Source organism: Crotalus tigris, unplaced genomic scaffold (genome assembly GCF_016545835.1).
Source record: "Crotalus tigris isolate CLP2741 ecotype Arizona unplaced genomic scaffold, ASM1654583v1 scf7180000018053.2689490, whole genome shotgun sequence".
Classification (NCBI taxonomy): Eukaryota; Metazoa; Chordata; class Lepidosauria; order Squamata; family Viperidae; genus Crotalus; species Crotalus tigris.
In genome coordinates, this window is record NW_024096796.1 from 901,279 (window position 1) to 927,284 (window position 26,006).

General features: G+C 35.7%; 1 protein-coding gene and 1 long non-coding RNA gene across 6 annotated transcripts in view; one reads left to right on the plus strand and one right to left on the minus strand.

Moving 5' to 3' along the window:
• The first annotated feature begins 5,314 nt into the window (after nucleotides 1-5,314).
• MYO7B (myosin VIIB) overlaps nucleotides 5,315-26,006 on the plus strand; it is a 70,524-nt gene continuing 49,832 nt past the window's right edge. For 2 of the 5 annotated variants that reach the window (XR_005557145.1, XM_039347122.1), the window contains exons 1-8: nucleotides 12,213-13,872; nucleotides 14,769-14,882; nucleotides 15,499-15,651; nucleotides 16,299-16,483; nucleotides 16,910-17,031; nucleotides 19,548-19,690; nucleotides 19,787-19,900; nucleotides 20,297-20,450. Coding sequence is in view for 4 of the 5 variants with exons in the window: in XM_039347122.1 (XP_039203056.1) it covers nucleotides 13,801-13,872; nucleotides 14,769-14,882; nucleotides 15,499-15,651; nucleotides 16,299-16,483; nucleotides 16,910-17,031; nucleotides 19,548-19,690; nucleotides 19,787-19,900; nucleotides 20,297-20,450 (1,057 nt within the window). In the remaining variant the exon portion in view is untranslated. Of the gene's footprint in view, nucleotides 5,392-6,219; nucleotides 6,345-7,995; nucleotides 8,352-11,228; nucleotides 11,276-12,212; nucleotides 13,873-14,768; nucleotides 14,883-15,498; nucleotides 15,652-16,298; nucleotides 16,484-16,909; nucleotides 17,032-19,547; nucleotides 19,691-19,786; nucleotides 19,901-20,296; nucleotides 20,451-26,006 lie in introns of those variants that run through there. The other 3 variants (XM_039347125.1, XM_039347124.1, XM_039347123.1) reach the window with 3 other exon arrangements.
• Nucleotides 9,364-11,494, minus strand: LOC120309665. The gene is made up of 3 exons (XR_005557146.1): nucleotides 11,453-11,494; nucleotides 10,329-10,402; nucleotides 9,364-10,027 (listed from the first exon to the last, which is right to left on the minus strand). It is a non-coding gene; the product is annotated as an uncharacterized LOC120309665 (long non-coding RNA).

The following is a 26,006-nucleotide window of genomic DNA, read 5'->3' on the forward strand; positions in this document are numbered from 1 at the left end:
GCCCTGCTGAGCTCGTCAGATCGAGGTTCTCGGACGGAGGGGAAAGAGTAGCGCTAGGGGTATACCTTTCGGAGGGTTATGAGACTTGGAATCGAACAATGTTTTGGGGAACTACTGTAGATCGGAAAAGACGGATAATCATTCTCACGAGTGAAGGCGAATATACGTGTCGCAGGATAATGTTGCAAGATTTAATCTGGGTCGGTCACCGGGACCGGAGGTTTTGTCTTCCGAGCTTTCGGACTCGTGCTGGAGCCCATCTTCAGGGAACTGCTCTCTACGGGCCATCTTCAGCGAATTTCTCTCTGCTGAGAGCAATTCCCTGAAGATGGGCTCCAGCACGAGCCCGAAAGCTCGGAAAACAAAACCTCCGGTCCCGGTGACCGACCCAGATTAGATCCTGCAACATTTATTCTTCCTGGGATAGCCGCGAAAGTTTTTTTTTTAATAAAGAAAAACCAGCAGGATAAAACAAGGGTTTAGTACTCTTATTTTCAGAGTGTTGTCACGTGGGAACACAATGGCCTTGGTAGATTGCCTATGCTTAATCCATTTTGTGCATCGGAGTTCAAAAAGCTGCATGCCTCTTAAAAATACAGGCAGTTAAGCCGAGCGGCCATGCTTGCTCTCTAAACGAGAATTTTAATCACAGTTTTAGCCTCCGCTTTGGCGAAGTACAGACCATTCCCGTTTCAGCCTTGGATGAAAAGGACTACAAGTTCTTTGCTACAAAAATCCGCCCAGCCACTAGATAACAGTAGGATTTATTTTCCTGTACCTTATTGATGCCGTTTAGATGTCGTGCAGATTTCGTATTATATTAACGCATGAAATGAAAGTCCTAATAGGGTAGCCCTTTGTTATTGAGGAGGTTAGAAAAAGATTGATTTGCTTTTGCAGCCTGATGTCCCCTTCTAAAGTACTCAGACTGCAATAAAGTTGTGTTCCCCCCCCCCCTCCCTTTGCTGTTTCCCATAAAGAGCTCTCTGGCTTCTATCTCGAGGGAAAAATATTTAAAAAGTTTAAACAGACTGTATAAGAACATCTAGTGAAATCATAGCATACTGGGACAGGAAGATAATACAGTACTAACTCCATTAAAACAATAGATAACATTACAATATTTCATGGAAGTGGGATGGTTGAAGAAATTTCCATACAGGTCAGTCTCTGACTTATCACCATAATTGGGACCAGGATTTCCATTACTAAGCAAGGCACTTAAGTGAGTTGCACCCAATTTTATGGCCTTTTTTGCCATAATTGTTAAGCGAATCTCTACGGTTGTTAAGTGAATCGTGATCATTAAGGAATCTGCTTCACACATTGATTTTGCTTGTCAGAAGGTGGATGGAAAGGTCAAAAATAGTGACCATATGACCCTGGGACACAGCACCCAAATTTTGATCACTTGATCATAGGGATGCTGTGATGGTTGTAAGTGTGAAGATCAGTCATGTTACTTTTTTCAGTATGGATGTAACTTCAAACGGTCACTGAATGAATCATTGTAACTTGAGGACTATCTGTATATGATTCCTAGCTAAATGACCAATACCATTGATGCAACAGTAAAACCAATAGATGAAAAAGAAACTTGTTCTGCAAAAAATTGAACGTAGTCCCCCAGTAATTGATTACTTGTTGCACATTAATTATCCATCTTTCAAAAAATAAATGTATCCTTTGCAGAGCAATGTCCAGGTAAAACTCTCAGAAACAAAAGCTGGTGGGCTCTGCCAGAAACGGCAAAAAGCTGAAACTCATTAATTGTAAAAAACCTCCAGCCGGTAATATCTTTCTTTCTGCCAGATGTTTCTTGTTTCATGTTTAACCCGATTCCTGACAATCTTCAAATGAACGATCTAACGTTGCACCTACTAATTCATTTCCAAAAATACCAACAAGAGGTGGAATCTATTGAAATCTAAGAATAGGAAGAGGGGAACAGTTCAATAATATTTTTCCAAGTTTATTCAACTAAAGTTGATGTTTTTTAAACTCCTGGTGGAGTATAAAAGGAGACTTCCGGATGCTCAATGTGCCCCATAATTTTAGCAGATGCAGAGAATGTGTATCCCTTGTAGGTGGCGAGGCTGGACAGGCCTCTTGGAAATAAAAAAGATGTAATTCCATATTCTGTAACACCAAATTTTCTACAGGAGAGAAACTATAGGCCTGGTTTCCTGTGCTTCCAAGATATGCATGCAGCCCCATAGGTATAGTAGAACCTGATATACCATAAACTTGCTTTCTCAGAGAACTTTTCTGCCTTCACACCATTACTTACGCTTCTTACCAAAGAATCCTCATAATACATTTGTTTGGCCTTATACATACTATGGTATTCACTGTTCAGTTTTGTGGTACACCTTGTGTCGAGATTCGGTTGTTTGCAAACATTTAGGGGCCCTAGTCAAATTGAACATTTCAGTGAAATCCGTAAGTAAACTGAAGCTAATACAATGTACCATGTAATACACATAATACACAGTTCCCCCTCTCCTATTCTTTGTATGTTGAGTTGAATTTTTAGTATTATTATTTATTAAATTTTATATGCCTCCTGACTCCCAATTACTCAAGGATGTGATCTTCAGAACTGGGATCCATGAAGTACAATCCAAATTATTTTATCATTATGTCTTAGAAATACTTCATAGTCAATTGGCAGGTATATCTGAATCATTGGTTTGCTGAATAGCCAAGTCTCATTTCAGCTTCAAATTGTTTTCATCATTTCTTAAAGATAACCCACTCCCTCACTAATTCTGAGTACAGTCTTGGGTGACTTGCACATCACATTACATTGGTTTTGTTTGCTGCCACACCTCAGTGAATGGTTGCTGCACACTTTGAAGCATCAACAGACTCCTGTCGAGGCAAGTATCAGCTTCCCAGTGGATATTGCTACAATTTTCTAACCCATGATTTCTTTTCACAATGTCAGTATGGAGCTCCTACTTGCACCCAGATCACTGCTGCAATCTAATAAATCCATCTCCTAGTTCTGGACACAACAATTGAACAGCTGACATATTAGGTTGCACAAGCCTTTTGTGCTGTTGCAGCATCATAACAAGGCTGTTGCACATTGTGATACCTATTAAATGTATGCAGGTTCTTAGGAACATTGTCTGGAAAGCATTCTTATGTGGTAAGGCTTTGCTGAACGTTGTTATCTATCCACAATGCAACAGTGGAGACTTTACTTTCACTTAAGCCTTTGGTCATAATATAGAGTCAACATCCTATCAAATTACTTCTGTCTGATTGTAGCCATTGTATTGTGGTACTTCAGCACATAGCTCCAATGATGGTGTTTCCAAGTCATGGAGTAGGGGTACCCATGAATGAGGTGCCAAAATATTTATTTAAAGCATTTATAGAGCAGCCCATCTTATATTGAACACTGGAAGCTCCCAGTCAAAATGGTGGGCATAATGCAAAATCAAATCTCTTCCCCCTTTCCTTATGTGTGTCAGTGCCATCATCCATAAATCATCATTCAGATGGAGCATGTATTAAAGATTTCAGATTGTGCTTACATCATCAGGAATGAATCACTCCAGCCTCATATCCTTCTTAACTGTACTATTGTATGGATTGTTGTGAGGAATAGGAAAATACTTTGCACCCTGCCTTGCTCCTGTATAATATTTGGGCTATAAATCTAACAAATAAAAGAGTAAAAAAACCTTAAAAAACAAAATAAAAAATTCAAGGAACATTCATTATGTGCACATTGTATATATGCTGGTCATTGTTGAGCTAAAGACAACAGATGAATATCTGAAGTAATTTTCTGGATCAAGATTAGCCACATTTATTAATCTGAATCAGTAGTTCAAGATGTCTGCTGAAATGCTGGCATTAGTGGAAAAGAGAAAGATGTTTGGCATTATCCTGCTGAATACGGAATAAATCCAGCCAGTGGACGTGTGTGTGTTGGGGGGTGGGGGTTGTTTAACAAACCATTAATCATGGTTACAGTCAGGGCTTTTTTTTTTTTTTTTTTGTCATAGAATGCCCAGAATGGAGTTCCGGCACCTTTTTTGGATGGAACCTTGTAGGATAGGCAAGGCAGGTTATATGACGTGTGAGTTCCTGTACCTTTTTTTTTTTTTAACAAAAAAAGCACTGGTTACAGTGAACTAATTTATTGTGATATCAGCTGCTAAATTCGGAGGAGTGTACCTCCACATAGTAATCTCACAATGCACTGTGGAGAGACATGTTTGGAAGTATGGAAATTCTATTGTCTCATACGCCAAATCATCAGGTTACAGCTTCTCTGTTTTGTTTACAATTTAATATAAATGATCCAAATCTAAAAAGATCTTTTGTATTTTGGCAAAGTACCAGAAAAGTTCAATTCATATTCTTCCCTATCTAACTTTGGAAATGGATAAATACACTCATCTATTAACAAGGAAATAAGTGTTTTCATGATATGCTTCATCTTTCTGATATATCTGGTATTTTGCAAAGCTTGTAGAAACAAGGGTAGGTTTGTATCTGTATTACTCCAGAGGATCTGGCAGTGAAATTCGTGCAAGAAACATTACATCCCCAGTGAACTCCTGTTTTTATTAGAATTTCAACCATTGCCCCCAAAGCTTATTAGGAATGATTGGATTACTCATCTGCCCATCCACTGCAACACACTTTCCTAACATACATAACCTGATGCAGCATTCTAAAACTTTTAAAACAATGTTTAAACAAAACAAAAGCTACCTAAATGCTCAAGAAGCATTATAATTGTTATTTTGAAGAATTCTCATTTCTTAAGTAACATGTAAATAAATCACATGAGCATGTATTCTAGAATGAGACTATTACAATAATTTAATTATGTGTAAGAATAAAAAATGTTTTTCCAGAATCTAATTCCAGAAAGCAATCGAATAAGCTCATATATATTTATAGCTTTATTGCTTCTTTCAAGTATGTCTAGGAATATTTGCTTAGGTTAGATGAGCCAGGACTTGACACCAAATAGGCTCAATATATGCGTTTAATGCTTTGTTGGCTGGATCCCAAAAAGAGGGATGGATGGATCACGTAGGTTGTAATAAGATTGCCTAGCAGGAAAGGATGAACTTATAACATCCAGAGTAAGAAGCCCTAACCTGGTAGTATTTATGTCCAGGTACTTGGATGGTAACTTATTTTGACTTTATTTTCACAGATGCATGAATGTGGTAATGATATAATGTTTGGGATTATAGGGAAAACGCTGTGATCTTTATTTTAATCTCTCCCTTCCTCTTTTCCCTTCTCGATATCCCCTACCATTGGTTTTTAAATTTAACTGTAGCAGACAAGGACGTCGGAAAAAACTCTGATTGGATATAATGATTAATGGGAAGTTGCAGAAGGCAAAAGGTATATAGCCAGTCATCTGAAGTTAGCATTAAACTGCAGTAATATTATATCCAGGATTGCAGAATTCCAGACCTCATAGAGGTGTGATTGGAACAGTTTGATACCCTTTCTTAGCCTATGTGACAGAAGAATATCTACAAGATTACTTATTTTCTCAAAAGAAGGAAAAGCAGTGTAAGACTTTTATGCTATTTTAATTCTTTAATCCAGGGGGAGGGGGCTATTAAGTAAGAAGCACCTGAAAAGTTCTGTCCATAAATGTTGACATAAAGAAACTTGTTCTTTAGAACAGCATAATTAAGATGTTCAGTGTTATATACTGTAGTCGACTTATGGTGGTATAAGTGAATTTTAATATGTATGTAATTAAATTTTCAAATATATATACAATACTACAAAGCTGTCTAATAAAACTGTGGGCTGATTTCATTGCAACATGACATTTTACTATGCAAGTTTGATTTTCAATTAATTTAATGAAATAATTGAATTAGAATTTTCACCATTTAATACTAGGAGGTTAGTGTTTTTCACACACATAAAAGGAATGAAAAAAGGTAGAGAATATAAGCAAACAATACAAAGGCAAATAGTATAAAAAGCAAACTATAATATGGCATTTGGAATGTGTTTTAAATAGTATTATCACTTGGCTAAAAATGGTAAGAGATTAATTATTTCAGTCATACCTAGTATCTAAAACTGTGTATGTGTTCTTATTCATAATGTTTTGAGGAAAAACAAATTAAGCCATAATCTGATGCTGTTCATGAATACATAGGGCTAATTCCAGGACTTTTTTCTTGTGTTTCATGTGATTCCTTGGAGGAACCATCACAAAGGAAGTATTCCTTCCTTCCTTTGCGAAAATTAAGAATGAATGACCCTTTGGGAAAGGCGATTGATAACCACGGATTTTTTATTACCTCATCAATGCTTGAAAAAGTTAACTGGTAAATAAAAACATAACTGATAATACTTATAACCAATGAGTTTTTTAATACTGAAGTTATTATGACTATTATATTCAACTAGTTTTTTGTAATGTCTTCTCTTACAAAATAGCAGGTGTGCTAATAGTGACCAACATAATATTTTTACCTGTCAATCTCTGAGCATCTCTTACAACCAAGAGCAAGAATCTTGGAATTGTCTTTAACTAGATATAATGAAGGGGGGGAACTATGTTTCAGCAATCTGGGTAACTGAATATGTTTACTTTAAAGCCCAATTTATTTCTGAATTCATCAGAGTGGAGCTTTCTTTATCTTAAGGGGTCTTTGGTGCCCTCTGACCTTGGTTGTTTCTTTGCAGATGTTTCATTACCCAAGCTAGATAACATCATCCTAAGCACTGATTATGTTATCTAGTTTGGATAATGAAACCTGAAAGAACACAACCAAACTCAGAGAGTAGCAAGGACCCCTCATTTGACTGAGAATCTCCATAGACATTAGGTATACATTTTGGGATGAACACCCTTGAATAGTGCAGGAATATGAATGGATTTCCAGAAAACATTGCAGACTACAGAAACAGGCAAAACATTCTGCAGCCAGAAGGTTCCACACCAATTAGCACTACTCAGGTGACCCTGAGGACACAAATAATCTTCCAGATGACCCTAACGACCCTCTAAAAGAATACAAATGACCAGTTGTCTGCAAGGAATATAAATGCTTCCATTCCCCACCATCCAGTCAAAGCTGAAGAAGCTTTTTGGATAAGGAGCGAAATGTCTTCAAAGAAAAACAATAAAGTCCAGTTGCCTCCTGAGACCCTTCATTTTAACCCTGAGCTACAGATATTCACCTTTATTGGTTTCTTGTTCTTGTACTAACAATTTGTTGATTCCCTAAAAAAAAATAAAAGAAGATTCCAAATAGCTTGTAGACTATTCCTACTACACTTATCCCACTCCCACCACTCACTTTGCCCTTGTACATGTAGTACATCAGCGATTCAGGAATCATTGCTGATCCACTGTATTGGATTGGGACTGCTTATTATCACAGATTTATTTTGGATGGTACAAATGCAAGCAAGACATTGAGTAGAAATACTTTTCACTTTTCCAAGTTTTTTACCCTTTTGTTTTTCATTATTTGGAGTGCAAGTCCTTCAAGATAGTCAGGTCAGGAAATGGAGTCCAGAATAAATACTGAAACAGGCTATACGAAGGGAATATTGAAAGCATGAAGGTGTTTTCCCTCTGTCTTCTGCCAAAGAGAGCTATTTTGGTGTAATTGTTAAACTGTTAATCTAGAAACCATGAGACTGAGTTCTAGTCTTGCCTTAGGTATGAAAAATGGGCTGAGTGACTTTGGGCCTATCATTCTATCTCAGCTCCTCACCTTACAGGTTGGTTGTTGTGAGGAAAATAGGAAGATGAAGAACAATTATTTGTTCACTGCCTTGAGTTACTTATAAAACAATAAAGGTGGGATGGAAAATATAATTAAATAAATATCAAAAGGTATAGTTATGGAGGGGGGGTTCCTCTTTTTACCATTTTCTAGCTATACTGCAAAATATGTATACAAAGAAAGAAAGAGCATCTTCCAAGCTTTTTAATAAAAACTTCCTTCCCACTCACATTTGAATCATAATATATAAGAACTAGGCTTCAAATTTTCTTCTGAAATAATTTTAATGTGTTGTGAATCTTCGTTTGTGCAAAAAGCTAAGATAATCCTTGAGTACTACAAAATCAGTCATTGATTGCTCTTACCTAATTAAAATGCCAACTGCAAAAATAGAATATACTTTGAACTAGGGGCAAAGTCCTATAATAAATAACCATGAAAGGAACTTCAGTTACTTCCTTATTTCCTCATGGAATAGAAGGAATATTTTTTTCATGACAGCGTTCTTCCAGGGTTTCATTGCCAGGGTTTTCTACATATGATTTCTCTGAAATGGAAAATAGGAATTAAACTATATCTACTCTTCTAGGGCAGGTAATGTGATTTTGGTCTTTTCTTCACTTCTTGTAGACAATATGATTTCAGAAATGGATAAATTGTTACTTGGAAACCATCATTGTACATGGCTCTTACTATCAAGTATTTTATTGGTCTGTTAATTGTAGAGCATCAGCTACTTGCTTTGAGAATAAGTACAAGTGCTGGGATAAAGGTTTGTCTAACATTAAGAGTTAAAACTGAATCCTCTAAATTTGGGGGTTTGTTCATTTTTAATACAAATATTTGAATTATGAAATTTAAATTTAAGACTTTATGATTAGACTATGAGCTTCTGTAAACCCAAATATATGGGAATTAAATTGAATATTACTATTTTTTTTAAAAAAGATAACATTTTAACATATATGGGCCTGGAGGAAAACAAATCCCAAGACTCTAGAAAGAAATTTTAAAAAATCTTTGAGCTTTTTTACTCATTGTTGATTTATTTCTTAAGAGTTATTCTACTAAATAAGAGCTTTTAAGTGTGAAATAATGAAAGAAAAGTGTGGATATATATCCATATTTTATCTTGTGGCTTCTGAAATGCATTTTTATCATAATTATATTTTATTCAAAGGCATTAAGATGAAGCCTGCTCCACCCCCTGATGTATCCATATATCTCTATCTCTGCAAAGTCCCATTAAAATTAGCATAAATATTTAGAATAAATCCTGAGGATAAAAGACTGTTCTGTTTAAACATGGGGCACACATAGCAAGAAGAAACATGTTTTACATTTGTGACTCTCAGAACATAAATTCATTTAAAGTTGTAACTACAACAATGGTGATTGTAGCATAGTATTATTTCAGAAGTCTCAATTCTCAAAAAGTGATTACAAATCTTACGCTTTGCAAGAGCAGAATAGGCAGAATTGCCTTGTTATTTTGCTAGACAAAGATGATTGTGATGAGCCAAAGAATTGCATCTTCTGGAAGGGCCCAAGACACATGGTCGCCACTATCACAACTCCCAACAACTTATGACAGTAGTAATGAAAATGATAATGGAAATATTTTATGTTGCTCATAATAATCTTTATGATATAAAAATAACATTTGATAAGGATATAATTAAAATATCTTGGGGAGTGCAGAAATCAAACAATTTTGCATTTTTGTTGCACAGAGCAAATATCGGAGAATAGTATATAATAAACGAATATTTTGCTTCTTGAAAAGGAATAGATGGCACTGAACAAATAACATCTGGAGAATAGATGGCACTAGAAAGTAGATTTCTTCTCTCTGCTGTTGTAAGGTTTCTCCTTGTATTTCATGAAGGGCAGATCTGTACCTTCTTCTTGGCTAATTGCGGACGAGCAACTGGCCACCTCCTCAATGCAGGAATGGATGAATGCAAGTGCATACCACACCCATGCTTTCAAGCTATGTTTCAGAACTGCTGTTTTCTGATCTGATATACCTGAAGTCCTTCAGAGGAGACAGTCTCCAGCACTTCATTTCTTTTAGGAGCACCCCAACTCCATCTGGCCCCAGAGTTTGGCATGTTTCTTCATTTTAGTGGCTGGTTTCTGCCCTGGGCAGCCATTTTGTTCTAGATTGTTTGGCTGTAATGTTCTCTACTGGTCAATAACAGTCAGTATTCTGCCCTTTATCCCAGAAGCTCATGTTCCATTCACCCCTTGCATTTCCCTTTATGTTTCTGCCTAGTAAAGAGACAGAATAAGTGAGTAAAGAATGCTTCCTGTGCTCTCCCACCCCTTGCCCACTGTACTGCAAAGCTTCCTTTCCCTTTCTTTGTTTTCTAAAAGCATCTTTAAGTTGCAATATAGGAACAGTAATACTTTATTTCTATGAAGAATTCTTCCTTGCTACAAACTTTCTAAGATGCTACAGAGAAATTTAAAAACAAAACAAACAAAACAACAACTGTCCCCTGTTGCTTTGGATGTTGTTGCAGAATTATGATGCTACCAAAAGGCAAAACAAAAAAAACAACCCACCAGACTGTAGTTTTAGTAGAGTCAATAGAAATAATGCGGAAGGGATGAGTGAAGGCATTCATGTGTGCAAACATCTGAGAAAGCAAACAAATAGCACAGAGAGTTAACAATCTCTAAAAGGAAAGACAGGCATTGGTAGATCAGTTCACACAAGAACTGCCTGCAAAGTTTGCTTTTCCTGCCAAGCTAGGAAGAGCAAGAAGCAGAGAAGCAACCAATTGACCTTGCAATGACTATAGTTTGGACTGAGCACCAGCCTGGTCCCATTGCCAACCATTACAATCTGGACTGGAACTTCTGAAGTTGGCGTAAGGAACAGATAAGAGCTGCACAGGAGGCAAGCAACTTTGGCTGTACAAGAGTGTTGAATTGCCTTAAATGTTTTAATAAAACATGTCATCTTTCTCCGTGTTTATTATTATCATTTCTCGAATGGAAGGAAGAAAGACGTGCTGCAAATCATCCAAAGATGTTATAATTTAGCAAAAAAAATTGAAATGTTGTCTTCCAGTTCCAATATTCTACTTAGTGAACCTCCAAGAATTGGTGTCAATAAAGTGTCAAGGGTCCTTCAATCAGCTGTTTCAGAAGGACTTGCAATATTTGACTTTTGACTTAAGTTGCTTTTAAAGCAGAGGATAAATCAACTTATTTCAACCTGATCTAGTTACATGACATAATTTAGATTTGGGGAAAATAATTTTCATTTATATAAATTTCCCAGGCATTATTTCAGGTCATCTAACACTCTCTGGTCTTTCTTAGGAAAAATACATACTAGTCCTATCTCTAAATGTATAACTTACTCATGGATTCCAGATTCTTGTTCATGTTTTTTGCTAAAATATTTTATCCTTCTATTGTATTTCTTACCCCTATCCCTTCTTTTTCCCCCAACAGGCTGCAAATAATCACCTTGTTTAAACAAGATGGTTGTACTTCAAGCTGTAAGTCTATATACATTTGCATTCGTATGACATTGAATAATATGCTGTTTGAAATATAAACTAAGCTTAACAAGAAGTTGAGACTCAGGTCATATGTATAGGTAGTCCTTGACCTACAACTACAACTGAGCCCAAAATTTCCATCACTAAGCAAGACAGTTTTTACGTGAGCTTTACCTCCATTTTATGACCTTTCTCGCCACCATTGTTAAGTAAATTGACTTTGCCTCTCAGGTCTCAAAAGGGGATCACATGAACGTGGGATGCTGCAACCCTCATAAATATATGCCAGTGGCCAAGCATCCAAATTTTAGTTTTAGTGACTCCGGGAATGCTGCAATGATTTTAAAATGTGAAAAATGTTCATTAGTCACTTTTTCAATGCTGTTGTAACTTCAGATGGTCACTAAATGAATGGCTGTAAGTGCAGGACTAACTGTATTTATTGAAGGTAGGCCTTTCCCTTCCCCCTTCATCCAGTGGCTCTCCAGAAGTACTATACTGAAGACTAGAAAATCTTTTAAAAAATAGCACACTGTGGCGCAGCTGCCTGATTGGACAAAGAGTTTCCAGAACAATTAATCCAGCACAGAAAAAGAACATTATTCTCCTATTTGAACCTTTATATTGCTTTCAGTTTTTAGAATTTTCTTCCACTTGTGAGCTAAATAGTGATATCTTGTTAACCTAAGTTAGACTATTTTTTTTTTCTTTCAGCATTAAATATTTGGGTTTAAAACAAATGTTACCTATACTGATCCTCCCTTTTACAAAAGATATAATTTTAAATGTAATACTCCATTGTTTGTTTATAAAAGTGTTTGGTTTTTTATTTGGTTTACAAAAAAAAAAACAACCCAGTAAAGTCAGAATTACAATAAATACATTTAAATTCAATGTACAGTTAAAAATGTGATGAAGAAAATATGTTTTGGCCATTTACCTAAATACTGGAAGTGAGGGTCCAAGCACTTCTCTCCGAGAAGTATGTTTTTCATAGCCTGCATAGCGAAAAGCTTCTGTCAGGGGCATCTTCAAAATAGTCTCTCCTGCTGATCTAAGTAATTGGGTAATTCCTAGACAGAGGACTGGTCCCGTACTAAGCCATTTGAGGCTTTAAAGGCCAGTACCAACATCTTAAATTGTGCTCAATAGGCAGTGGGCGTTCAGTGTACCTCTTTCTGTTATAGGCACGATGTCTTTCTTATTCCTTGCTCTGGTTAGCAGCCTGTCTGCTCCATATTATACCAATTTCACATATATTTTTCAAAAATAGCCCCATATAAAATGTGTTGCAACAGTGAAGATGATTGAAACAAGGCATGACTAATTTTCAGCAAGTCTGCCTGGCTCAAGGAGGGCTGGTGTTGGTGCAGTAGTTTTAGCTGTGCAAACTCCTTTTTCATCGCAGTTGTCTCTTTAACATCTGGGGATCAAGAACCTCTCTGAAATAACAAGCTTTCTCTTTTGTGGAGAGTGCAGCCTCACCCTTGTCTGAATTTAAGCTTAATCCTTATATTTCATCCAGTTCATGAGCAAGATGGAAGGATATTCAAGGATATGATTGCTTCCTCATAGTTAAATAATAACTTGAACTCATCAAATATTGATGGTAACTCTGAATAATCCATAGTCACTTATATGCCTGGTATGTGGTGACTTGTCTTTCTGGCTTCCATAATTAGTACCTATTTCTGCTGCATTTCATTGGGAAAACCATTGTGTTCCAACAGAAATGGGTGTAACCATCACAAAATAGGTCCCCCAAGTTCCAACCCCACCAGATGACTCAGAAGGATGATATAATTGATGGTATTTAAAAAAAAGGACCAAGAGGGCCTGGTGAACTAGTAGGAACCCCCGTTCCAGTGTAGATTTAATTTAATTTAATTTAGTTCAATTTAGGCACAGCCTGATTCTGGAATGATTCTGGGCATCTCACAATATCACAATGAGAATAAAAATGTAATACAATTTTTTAAAAAGTAAACAAAAACAAATAAGGTACGAACAAGAAGGCAAATATGGCCTACAACATAAGGATTGTATATCAAAAGCAGTCTCAGTAACATAACCTGGATAAAACTCCAATTGAACTAGGTCCAGAAAATCTATTTCATCCAAATGCATCTGGAATTGCAAAACCACCAGTTTCTTGATCATTTTACTCATGCCTGGAATATTTGACACTGATCTATAATTACAAAAATCTTCCTAGTCAAAGGAGGGCTTTTTTTAGTAAAGGTCATAACCTGGTAGGGATCACATGCTACCCTCAAGCAGGTTCACCTCCCTTAACCTCCCTTACAATCTGGCAGATTTAATCCGTCAGAAGGGGCAAGAGTCAAGCAAAGCAGCTAGTTACTCTCATCTTTTCACATATATTGACTCTGTTGTACGAGCTGCAAAAAATCCATATTGACAGAACAAATGATTGCCAAAATTACATTCCAGTAATCATCGTATCGTAAAATTGACGAGAATTGCTCATGGTGAGGCCGTAGCTACTCTTCTCTAACAGCTTGATGAAAGAGATGTCATATCATACCGAAAAGCATTACTTGTCTATTCTGCGCACATGCAAGGGATGTAGAAAAGTAAGTTCTTTCAATGCATCCAGTGCCATGAACTAGAATTTAAGATGAGTCTTAAAATTGACTCATTGACAGCTTAAGCGTAAAGGCTGGTGAGAGGAAGGAGCAGGTGTGGGCATTGGAGAAGAAGGATGAGGAAGTTGACAACTACAGAGGACAACACTGGGAAACTTACAGAGAAAGCATTTGCTGGATTATCCTTATCAGAACACTCCACTCCATTCTACGCTGCCCTGGCTATGATTCAAATCATTGCCCAGGTACAGAAGATATTTGATTTGTCGGCCTAAAGTGTTGTCCTCAGAGGAAAGGAAGAGGTCAGAGACTACACAACTAAGGAGTTGCTTATATGTTCACAGGTGAAGTTGGAAGCTTTAAGACTATCGGTATAAGACTAGGAGAAGAAACCTCAAACAGCTTCTGCCAAAATAATTTACTTGTTTGGTTAGACGCTTTATTTTGAATATTAGTTTGTCTCCAAAGAGTTTGTTTTCAAACCCAGTTCCTGAAACTCAATGGACTAGAAAGAGTAAACTTCAGCTTTTCTCTACACCATTGGAGAATCCAGTGTTTGCCTTCTGTTATTCTCTAGTCAGTCTTCCACTTCTCTGTCTACAAGAATTGCTGGAATAGTATGCTCCCTCTTTGAAATACTAGCATTAGCTTTTATTATTAAATAACTTTTGGAAGTGCTACAAAATTCTCCTGATAAAAGCTGTAAGAATTTAATATGTATGAATAGAACTACTCTATTTAATTTTTTGTTCCTTATATATGACTTATATGTGCAGCTTTGATTGAAAACCATGAATCTGTTGAATTTGGCAGTATATAAAGCAAAAAAAAAAGTCAGAAAAAGGAAAAGCAAAAAATATTTTATAGATTATTGTTTCTCTTAGGGTGATCATGTATGGCTGGAATTCCATTCAGGCAAAGAGTTTAATGTGCCCATTGGGGCCGTGGTGAAAGTATTTAACTTAGGACGATTCTTGCTGGAGGATGATGAAGGCAAGGTAGGCTAATAAACACTTTCATCTGTCCAATTTTTGTATATGAACTTCTGCATCCAATTAAAGGACTGGATAGATCTGTAGTTATTAAAGCCGCAACACTTGAACTTTTAGTGGGATGTTCTGACGCTCAATTCTAAAAAGTGAGTGGGATTCCTGTCAAAATATAAATGTGATTTAATCTAAGCTTGTATTTCAATTAATGTAATGCAACTTAGTTAAAAGTGATTAATAGGAGTACTTCCTATGTATTAATAATTTTCTTCTCTTTTATTTTAAAAAATTACACTTTGACGAGAGCTTTAGGTGGTATGTTGGAGCATTGTTCATATTTCCCCCTTATGCATTCCAGAGCTGGAAATAAGTTTGAATTCATATATAGAGTCAAATCTTTGGATTTTACAAAAATCTGGGATTCACAGCCAAAATTAAACAAGTGCTATGCAATGTAATAGGACAAACCAGAACCCTGTACAGTATCATGCTTTTAATTGCTGCATTTTCAGTAAGCATACTAATGTTATCTATGGCCTGAATCTAGATGATCTTAAGAACTATTTTCAAGAGCAAACTAAGCTAGTATATGAAATCCAGACAGTTAAATGCACTTGTATTTAAGGAATACTGGATCAAAGCTCAAAACATTAGCACAATGCGACCAATGCATCCGGCCTCCATCCAAGGAGTGGAAGATATGATACATCTTGAAGAGATGAATGAAGCTGGCATGATACACAACCTATATATCCGCTACAAAGAGAACAAAATCTATGTAAGACTGATTCTTCATTAATAATATGTAGTCAAGTATAGATTCTGAAGCCCCACTTTTAAAAATTCTTTCCAATGAGAGAATTATATATTTTCTATTGCTTAGAAATAAAATCATATACAGAGAAATGGCTTTAAAAACAAGCAAAACGTCTACAGACTAATATGTTTACTAATATGTAAGAATCTTCTGTATACACAGTTTGTAAATATGATGTATTCCAAGGCCTTTCATACACTTCATTCAAATTTTCCAAAAAGTATACAAAAATATAGATCCTTTTTATATAAACAATAAAAGTATAAGATTTATAATGACATTGCTACATAATAATAAAAGCATATACATTAATTACTCAAAATATAATTATTTTTATTACTAAAAATATTGACTATTCTGAAGAAATGTGATTTAGTTTAGCTTTAGCTTTATATTTATATTTAGCCATTCTACATTCTACAGTGTCTACTTTTCCTAATATAGTCATCTATAATTTCATGTATTTATAAGGGGAATAAGATGATAAGAATATTGTTTCGCATTGTAAATATTCCTATCAATAACTTATTTTGAGATAGATGTTGATACTTCATTTGAAAGCTCATCACTAATTTACTCCAAGATTCTTGTATTCATAACATTTTTAGACCTACACAGGCTCTATTCTTGTAGCCATCAATCCATATCAAGTACTGCCACTATATACCATGGAACAAATCCAGCTCTACTGCAACAAGAGGATTGGGGAACTGCCTCCTCATGTCTTTGCCATTGCTGATAATTGTTATTTCAACATGATGAGGAATAAGAAAGATCAATGCTCTGTCATTAGGTAAGGGGCACAAAATGTGATGGAAAAAATGTGTTAGTACCCTAAAATATTTAAATAGCTTGGAGGAAAAGAAATAGAAGAAGTATTATAGACACTTTGTAAATGGTTCTGAAAAGTTACTAGGGAATACTTGAGAGTGCAAGCAGAGCATATCTTTACAGTAGTTACATCACATGACTTGTATGGAAGCCTGAAAAAGGTGTGGGTATTTAAGCAAAGTTCTGTGATTGCACTCCCACATATACCAAAACGCTTCTCATTAATTATTTTGGAAGTATGCAGCTGTAACAGAAAATAAAATTAACTTTTCTTTCTCAAAAATTTAATCAATATTTTTTTTTTAAAAAAAGTGGGAATTGTGGGAAGAATAAATACATTTATTTGATTAACACTTCTGATTTACCAGTTTTACAAAATTTATTCCAGTGGAGAGTCTGGAGCTGGGAAGACTGAAAGCACAAAATTAATGCTGCAGTTCTTAGCTGTTATTAGTGGTCAACATTCCTGGATTGAGCAACAGATTCTAGAAGCCAATCCCATTTTGGAAGGTAGGCTACGTGTGCAAGGCGAAATATTGAGAACTTTGCTTTACATGCTTTTAAAATACTCTTACTTTTATAGCACATTTCATTTTCCTAAAAAAAAAGGTGACTCTGGATTCCCTAGTTTGAAACCCAATTGTATAAAGCCGCTTCCTTGCAAGGATTTTTTTTTTTTTTTGCCAGTTTGAAATAACTCCAGACATCAACAATGTTGGAGGACTGAGCTGATTTATTCTAAATTGAATATGCTGTAAAACTGTGATGTGTGGTGTGGTTTGGTTTGGTTTGGTCTGGTTTTAAGACACTATGGCTCCATTTCCCCATCAAAGAGTCCTCATTTCAATCTTCTAGTTTTTGAACCAGGTTAAGAAAAAAAGGGGGGAAGCACACAAAAGGAAGAAGAATAAAATGGTCAGTTTCAGACAGTTTTTTGTTTATTTATTCTATATTATTTAGTTTGTTTGTTGCCATCTCACCACAAAGTGACTCTGTTGTTCTAGTTCCTTTTGTTTGGAACAAGGATGAAGTTATTTTTGTTATTGTTAGACTTAGAATATTTAAGGGCAGGATGGTGATTTTCCCTCTAGAGCATTTCAAGTCAGAAATTCTAGCCATCAGGGAAGTACTTGAAAATACTTTTGAACCACCCCATCCTAGAAATCATCTCTTACCTCATAATGTGCTTTTGTATATCCCTGCCTCTCCTCCTGCTTTGGGTTGAGCCTTTCCGTATCTATCCCATTCGCATCAGCCAGGGATCAGTCGTCTTCTGCCCATCCTTGCATTACAGATATGTCAGCAAAGTATTCAGTGCTCCTCCACCAGAGTTCTATGCTATTCTGTCTGTTGCTCTCTGCTTACCAATCCTTATCTCAGATCCAGCTTTCCTTCCTTCTGTAATAGTATTAGTATTAATACATCTGCTACTGCTAATAATATTAACATACCGTGGGAAGCATGGAAAGTATTATATGTGTATATATTTGTCAGCCTTACACTAGGTAGACCAGATCAGGAAATCAAATCCACATAAGGACTAAAACTTCTTTTACTGGGATTGGCTATAAAAACAGAACTGCAAGTCTATGCTTTACTTCCCACACCTTATACTCCAGTGAATTAGAGAGGTATCTGTCTGAGTTGTTTTCAAATGTTTCACATTGTGAGCCCTTTTTGCCTAGTTAATGGTTCTTGCATACTTCTATCAAAGCCACCTTCCTTATTTTACAATGCTTAAGAGTTCTGTATTTGTATGCCTGCATGGGTGTATATGCTTAATTTCCTTACTTGATACCCCTCCCACTTTCTCTGTATGTTCCCTGTGGCCCTCACTCTACTAGAAATTCTGCTCCTGTGGTTTAGATTATCAAATACAGAAATATTTTGCAACGTCTTTGAACATTGTATGTTGATAAGGGCATTCTTTAGTACTAAAGTGGAAATCTAATTGCAGTTCTTCTTATAGCAGAAAATCAATGGTGTTTTTTTGTTGCTAACAATGCTTTATAAAGAAAAATTCTCACTATTTTAAATTACTTCAAATACAGCAGTTGTAGTAAATGTCGTTTGCATGCCCTACTACTAACCCATAATCCACAAGCCATGAGTAACAATGGCTCTTGAAGTTGGATTACCCCAGTCCCTCCTTCTACTAGAGATAGTTTTTGTCTTTTAAAAGCAAATGAAGATTTCCATTGAGAAAGGCTTGGCAAAAGAATAGGACTTCAACTGTCCTGTACAGTTTCTGATTAAATGCAGAAAATTAAAGCAGAACACCATTTATTTCAGAGTAGAAATGTAGAAATATACAGGTGTAACCAGGAATTTGTACTAGGATTTGATTTCTTTTTTTTCTGTGTTGCATTAACTTTCTCTGTGCGAATTATTGAACTGGGTTTTAATGTCAGTCTTTATTCATATATCAGACTACATTAATGAATATACAATTTTTCCTTTAGAATCTTTCTGTGAATCCCTCTTCAGTCTTTTTGGGAGATTACTTTCTTTAATTAATGATCTGGGAAGCCCTCTGCTTATCTTCTTCCATACCATAGAAGAAAACTGCATTTTAATTTTTAAAGTTAAAAAGGAGGTTATATTTTTATTTTTATTTAAAAAAAGTTTGATTCTGTTGATCTCCTGTTAAATTAGTCTTATTTTCAAAGTGCTGAATGGAAAGAAGAGCTGAAGCCTCTAATTATCATGGGTGTACAGTATGCTACATTGGCAGGAGTTGATACTATTGGAAACTATTTTGACTTTTACATTTTTAAATATCAGAGAGGGGGCACAAATTGTGAAATCCCTATATCTTTTGCCTGCCGGGTTAAGAACATAGACATCAGGTGTCTATGGTGGTGGCAGCAGGAACTAACAAGCTACTATCCCAAAACAGGAGGAGGGACAGGACATGAGTGCTTCTGGAAAAGGATGTTGGGGATCTCTATCCTCTGAGCCCCAGCATTGTTACATAGGTTACATTTTTCTAATTTTGCTTCACAATATTCTCTCATCTCTTGCAGCATTTGGTAATGCTAAAACAATTCGAAATGATAACTCAAGCCGCTTTGGGAAATACATTGACATTCACTTCAACCAAAATGGTATAATAGAAGGAGCTCGAATAGAACAGTTCCTTCTGGAGAAGTCTCGAGTGTGTCGCCAGGTAAAGAGATGTATATATTAAGAAATACTATTTCATTGTGACAGCTTTTCTGTTTCTGTTGTTAGTAATATCTTTGTGGTCTTTCTATTGTTTTAGGCTCCTGAAGAAAGAAACTATCACATATTTTATTGCATGTTAATGGGGATGAATCTGGAACAGAAAAAAAGATTGAATCTTGGCACTACTTCAGAGTATACTTACCTAACTATGGTAAGGAATCAAGAGCTGGATATGTGACTTTCTATGTATGTATAGAATGGCACTTTCTAAGGTCCTAAACATTACACCAAAATTGTGTAGCTGTGCTCCGATGTATTTTTAAAAGGACTTTTAACATTATTTTGTGAAGGGGGAAAAGATAAGTTATTTATAGGTAGTCCTTGCTTATTAACTACTCATTCAGTGACAATTCGGTGACACCTCGGCATGTAGTCATGCTGGCCACACAACCACAGGAAATGTTTTTGGACAATGCTGATTCCCTCAGTTGAGAAACAGAGATGGTCTAGAATCTGACATTACTAGACAGGGAATCCTTTACTTTTATATTATGCATACTGTTGTATTTGAAAGAGATGCCTTGCATTATTCTGTGCTGATTTGCAGGGCAAATGTACTTTCTGTGAAGGTCGTAATGATGCTAAGGAATATGCTCATATATGCTCAGCTATGAAAATTCTCATGTTCTCTGATTCTGAGCAGTGGAACATAAGCAAATTGCTGGCAGCCATTTTGCATCTAGGAAATGTAACATTTGAAGGTAAGCCTAGTACATGTGTATATTTGCAAACATATGGGACATTTTCACGCAACTAATGTTTTCTTTCTCAAACCTTCACAGTTTTACTACACAGTGACCTCACCTTCCTCCTGAGTTACTTGAGTAGATCACTGTCCTTTTCAGCTGTCCAGTAGGGAAGCACAAAGAAGTATCAGCCAACCATTTCCCCCATCTTTTTTTCTTTTTCTCAGTGCTCTTGATTTCCTAGTGATAAAAAAATACTAATAAACCAGCCATTGTACTGTATACGGGAACAGATTAATTAGGATTAGGAAGGATAAAATGATTTCAAGGTTCGGGGGCACTTTGAATTCATAAGAAGGAGGAAGTTCTGAGGAACTGGGATGAGATTTTCCCTACATCCTTCCTATACTCTTACAGAAAACTTTTTTGATACACTACTGAGTTTGCTTATGGGAAAGAAAGTAATACATCTCTTCTGACTTCTCTGTTGTAGCTTAGCTGAGCTGAGCAAAAGAGATTGTAGTTCAAATGAGAGAGGAAATGAATCAATTTGTTTCACAGATTAAATCAGAAATTAAATCTGATCTCAAAGAAGAGATAACGGGGATAAAGTCTAAATTGCAAGAAAATAATAATGAACTACGACAAGATATATTGGCAGCTGTTTCAGGTTTGGCTACTGTGGTGGTTAAGCTCGACGCAAGGCTTGAGGAAGTGGAAGACAAAGTTGACTCTTTGGATGACAAAATTCAAGACGTGGAAAGGAAGGTGGACTCCTCACAAGAAGATATTTTGATGTTTCAGTATAGACAGATGGAGTATGCCCTGAGGATTAGAGGCCTCAAGGAAGATATCAATCAAGATTTGGTGGAGGTGGTCCTTACTGATCTGGCGCTGGCCTTGGATATGGATAAAGGAGAATTACAGAGAGAAGTGGAAAAAATTTATAGACTCAACTCCTGGATTGCTAAGCAGAAGAATTTGCCTAGAGATGTGGTGATTTACTTTACAAAGAAGTCCCTGCGGAATGAGATTATACAAGCCTTTTACAACAAAAGATTTCAGATTGCCGCCCAAGATGTCATCATTCTAAAGGAAATCCCATCCAAAATTTTAAGAAGTAGAAAAGACTTTGCTTTTTTAACCAATGAGCTTAAAGTTAGATCGATGCCATTTAGATGGGAAATTCCGATGGGTATTGTTTTGAGCCATGCTGGGACACGCTACAGATTGAACACAGTTGATAAAGCTAGAGATTTTTATACTTCGGTCCTGGGTGCAGGCTCAACTTCATCTGGTCGGAAATCTTTGAGTGGTAAGGAAGCTGAGCAGCAATCTGAGGCATTAGATTTGGTTTCCGCAGGGATGATAGAAGCGGCAAAGCAACGCCAGACGGAGGCTAAAGAGCAGAGGATGACTCGTGCAGCCTATAAGCGTAAAGAGAAGGAGCAACGTAAAAAAGAGCCCAAAGAGAGTTCTCCTGGAAGTGCTTCACCGCCGGTGGGAGGAGCAAGACCCAAGAGTTATGCAACACACGCAGCTCTGTCAGATTTGATGGTGTCTTCTCCAGGCTGCGTGCCAAGGGAGATGGCAAAGTTTTTGACCTGGAATGTTAATGGATTGAATTCTCCTCAGAAACGGAAAAAAATCTTTTATTATTTGAAGCAACATACCAATGATGTTATTTGTCTACAGGAAACTCATATTTTACTTAAAGACCAGAAATATTTAGTTAATGCTCGTTTGGGATCTCATTTTATATCTCCTGCTCCTGGGAAGAAAGGGGGAGTTGTTATATATGTTAAACAAAACCTACCAGCTTGTCTGGTAGAATCAGATCCCCAGGGGAGATATGTGATGATTGAACTTGGTATATATGGTAAGAAAGTACTTATAGTTGGACTTTACGCTCCAAATCAACAACAGGAACAATTTTATAAACAGTTACATCAAAAAATAACTTTGCTTGATTATAGATCAGTGGTATTAATGGGTGATTGGAATGGTGTCTTAGATACACTAAGGGATAAGAAAGGTTCCTCTCCTTTTCTTAAACAAGCAAGGCTACCTAAAGCCTTTTTTGACATGAAAGAAGACTGGGAATTAAGGGATTATTGGCGGGAACGTAATCAAGAGGAGAGAGACTTTACTTTTTTTTCTGATAGACACCAATCTTTTTCAAGAATTGACTTTTTCTTGATTACCACGGACTTGTATAATAAAGTAAAGAATGTAAAGATTTTTCCTAGATCACTGACGGATCATAGTCCAGTTTGGATGGAGCTGATTCAAGAGAAAGAGGAAAGAAGATCCTGGAGAGTTAATGAAAATTTGTTTAGACAAGAAAAGAATGTTCAAAAACTAAAGGAGTGTTTAAAGGACTATTTTGCTTTGAATATGTATAAGGGGACTTCAATGTCAATGGTATGGGATGCAGGTAAAGCATTTATGCGCGGTGTTTTGATAAAAATGAATAATTTTTATAAGCGAAATCAGATTCAGAAACGTAGAGAACTTGAAGATGAAATTAAATTAAAAGAAAGGGCTTTGATTTTAAATCCTTCTGATGAGAGTATTAAAGAATCTGTAAAGTTATTAAGGTCACAATTTAATATGTTGATAGCAGATCAAGCTGCAACCAACTTATTATTTATGAAACAAAATACATTTTGTAATGCCAATAAGCCTGGGAGATGGTTGGCTTATCAATTAAGAAAGAAACAGAGACAAAGAATAATAGAGAAAATAAACTATAAGGGTAAATTAGTTTCTCAGAAGGAATTGATTAAAAAATCTTTTTTGGATTATTATCAAAACCTATATAAATCTACTAATATACAAATGCTAGATATAAATAAATATTTAGCTGAGGCAAGTTTTCCTAAACTGACTGAGGATCAGAAATATGAAATTAATGGTTTAATTACTAAGGAGGAAATTACCTCAGCAATTCAACAATTGAAATTAGGGAAAGCACCGGGTACGGATGGGTTAACAGCTGTTTATTACAAAGTTCTAATAGAGGAGATGATCCAACCATTACATGATCTTTTTAATGGTATTTTACAGGGTTTAGAGATTCCTCCTTCATGGCGTAGTGCTTTTATATCATTGATTCCAAAGGAGGATCAAGATCTTACCCTACCAAAAAATTACAGGCCTATATCTCTTTTAAATGTGGATTATAAGATATTTGTAAAAATTTTGGTAAATAGGCTTATGAGGGTGGTGCATCATCTTGTGCATAAAGATCAATCAGGATTTATAACAGGAAGGTATATGAAAAATAATGTCAGACAAATTATTAATTTACTAGAATATTTAGACAAGAACAACCAAGTTCCTGCAGGGCTCATATTTTTAGATGCTGAAAAAGCATTTGATCAATTGAATTGGCATTTTATGTTAAGAGTAATGGAAGAAATGAATTTTGGTGAAAAGATATTACAAGCCCTTACGGTAATATATCAAAAACAAACGGCACAACTTATTGTTAATGGAGGTTTGTCGGAGGTTTTTACAATAGAGAAAGGTACTAGACAGGGGTGTCCTTTATCGCCATTGTTGTTTGTTTTAACATTGGAAATATTATTGATCAAAATTCGAGAGTCTCAGGAAATTAAAGGAATGTGTTTTATGTTAATAAAAAAGAATATAAGTTGAGAGCTTTTGCGGATGACTTGGTTGTTACTTTGTCGCAACCTGATTATTCTGTAGTAAACTTATTACAGTTGATTCATCATTATGGTTTGGTTTCGGGTTTTAAGATTAACGTAAATAAGACTAAAATTTTACCTAAAAATATGTCGAGTCAGGAGAAGCAGATTTTGGTCAACTTGACGGGTTTTGAGATTGTTAATAAGGTAAAATATTTGGGGGTGATGCTGTCTGTTTCTAATGCAAAATTATTTAAAAATAATTATGAAAGGTTGTGGGTCAGGGTACAGAAGGACTTGAAGAATTGGGAAAAGTTGCAATTATCCCTCATGGGAAGAATTGCAGTGATAAAAATGAATATTCTACCCAAGTTTCTTTTTTTGTTTCAAATGTTACCAATTTTGAAAAATGAGATTAATTTAAATGAGTGGCAGAAGGGTCTCAACAAATTTATTTGGGCAGGGAAAAAACCAAGGGTTAAGTTTAAAATTATGCAAGACTTCCGTGAGAGGGGTGGACTTAAGGTACCAAATTTGAAATTATATTATGATGCGGTGGTTTTAACATTAATTAGTGATTGGGTAAATTTGACAAATTCTGAGATACTTTACTTAGAGGGATGGGATTTACTTTATGGGTGGCATGCCTATTTAATATTTAATAAAAAAATAGATTGGGCTTTTAAATCTCATATTTTAAGAATTTCTTTACTTAGGATTTGGAGAAAATATTATAAAAGTGATTTTAAAGTACCATTATGGGCTATACCTTGGCATGCGATAGAAGGAATAAAAAGAGGGGTTAAAATGGATATGGTGTCTTATAGACAGTTACTTAAATGGGATGGACAAAACTGGCAATTAAAATCACGGGAAGAGTTAGCACAAGAAAATTTTACTTATTCTTGGTTCCAATATAGGCAATTATTAGATAGATGGAAGATGGATTGTAAGGTGGGTTTTCTTAGAGAAGATGAAAACCTTATTAAGCAACTGAAGGATCAAAGACAAACCCACATTAAGAGAATTTATGGGGTTTTAGTTGAATTGGACTCAGAAACGGAACTAATTAAAGATTGTATGATTAGATGGGCGCAGAATTTTGGTGAGCCAGTTTCATTGGACACCTGGGAAACTATTTGGGTGAGAAATGTCAAATTTACTCAAGCACAGAACTTAAGGGAGAATTTTTATAAAATGTTTTATAGATGGCACCTTGATCCACAAAAAATGTCTTATATGTATCCTGACGTGCAACCCAAATGTTGGAGATGTGGTTATAAGGAGGCTTCTTATTATCATATTTGGTGGTCATGCAGAGAGATAAAAGCATTTTGGATTAAAATATGGTGGAATATCCAGAGAATTTTTAGAAGGAGGGTAAAATTTACTCCGCAATTATTTTTGTTAGGTATTGTTACAGATTGTGATACAAAGGAGGTTGTATTGATGTTAAACTTGATCACAGCCGCTAGGCTGTTAGTAGGACAATACTGGAAGAAGGAATCTTTGCCTACATTGCAGGAATGGTTTCTTAAAGTAGCTTATCTGGCAGAAATGGCAAAGATTTCGGCTTTCTTAAAGCAACAAACGCAAGAGAAGTTTTTTGCTGTTTGGGATAAATGGATAAAATTTATACAATTTAGATTGGGTATACAAAAATATTATATAGTTTTTTCATAAGTTTTATTTTCATATATATTATAGATAATTTTTTTATATATATAAATATAAAGTTTTTAATTTAATTTTTATTTTTATTTTTTAAGCCTATATTCTGCTCTGGGAAGCTCAGGGGGGGGGGGAAGGGAGGGTTTTTTTTTTGTTTTTTTTTTTTTGGGAGGGCTGGGGGATGGGGTTTTTTTTTTTATTTAATATATGTATTGTTTAGTTTTATTTTTCTGTATATGTTGCC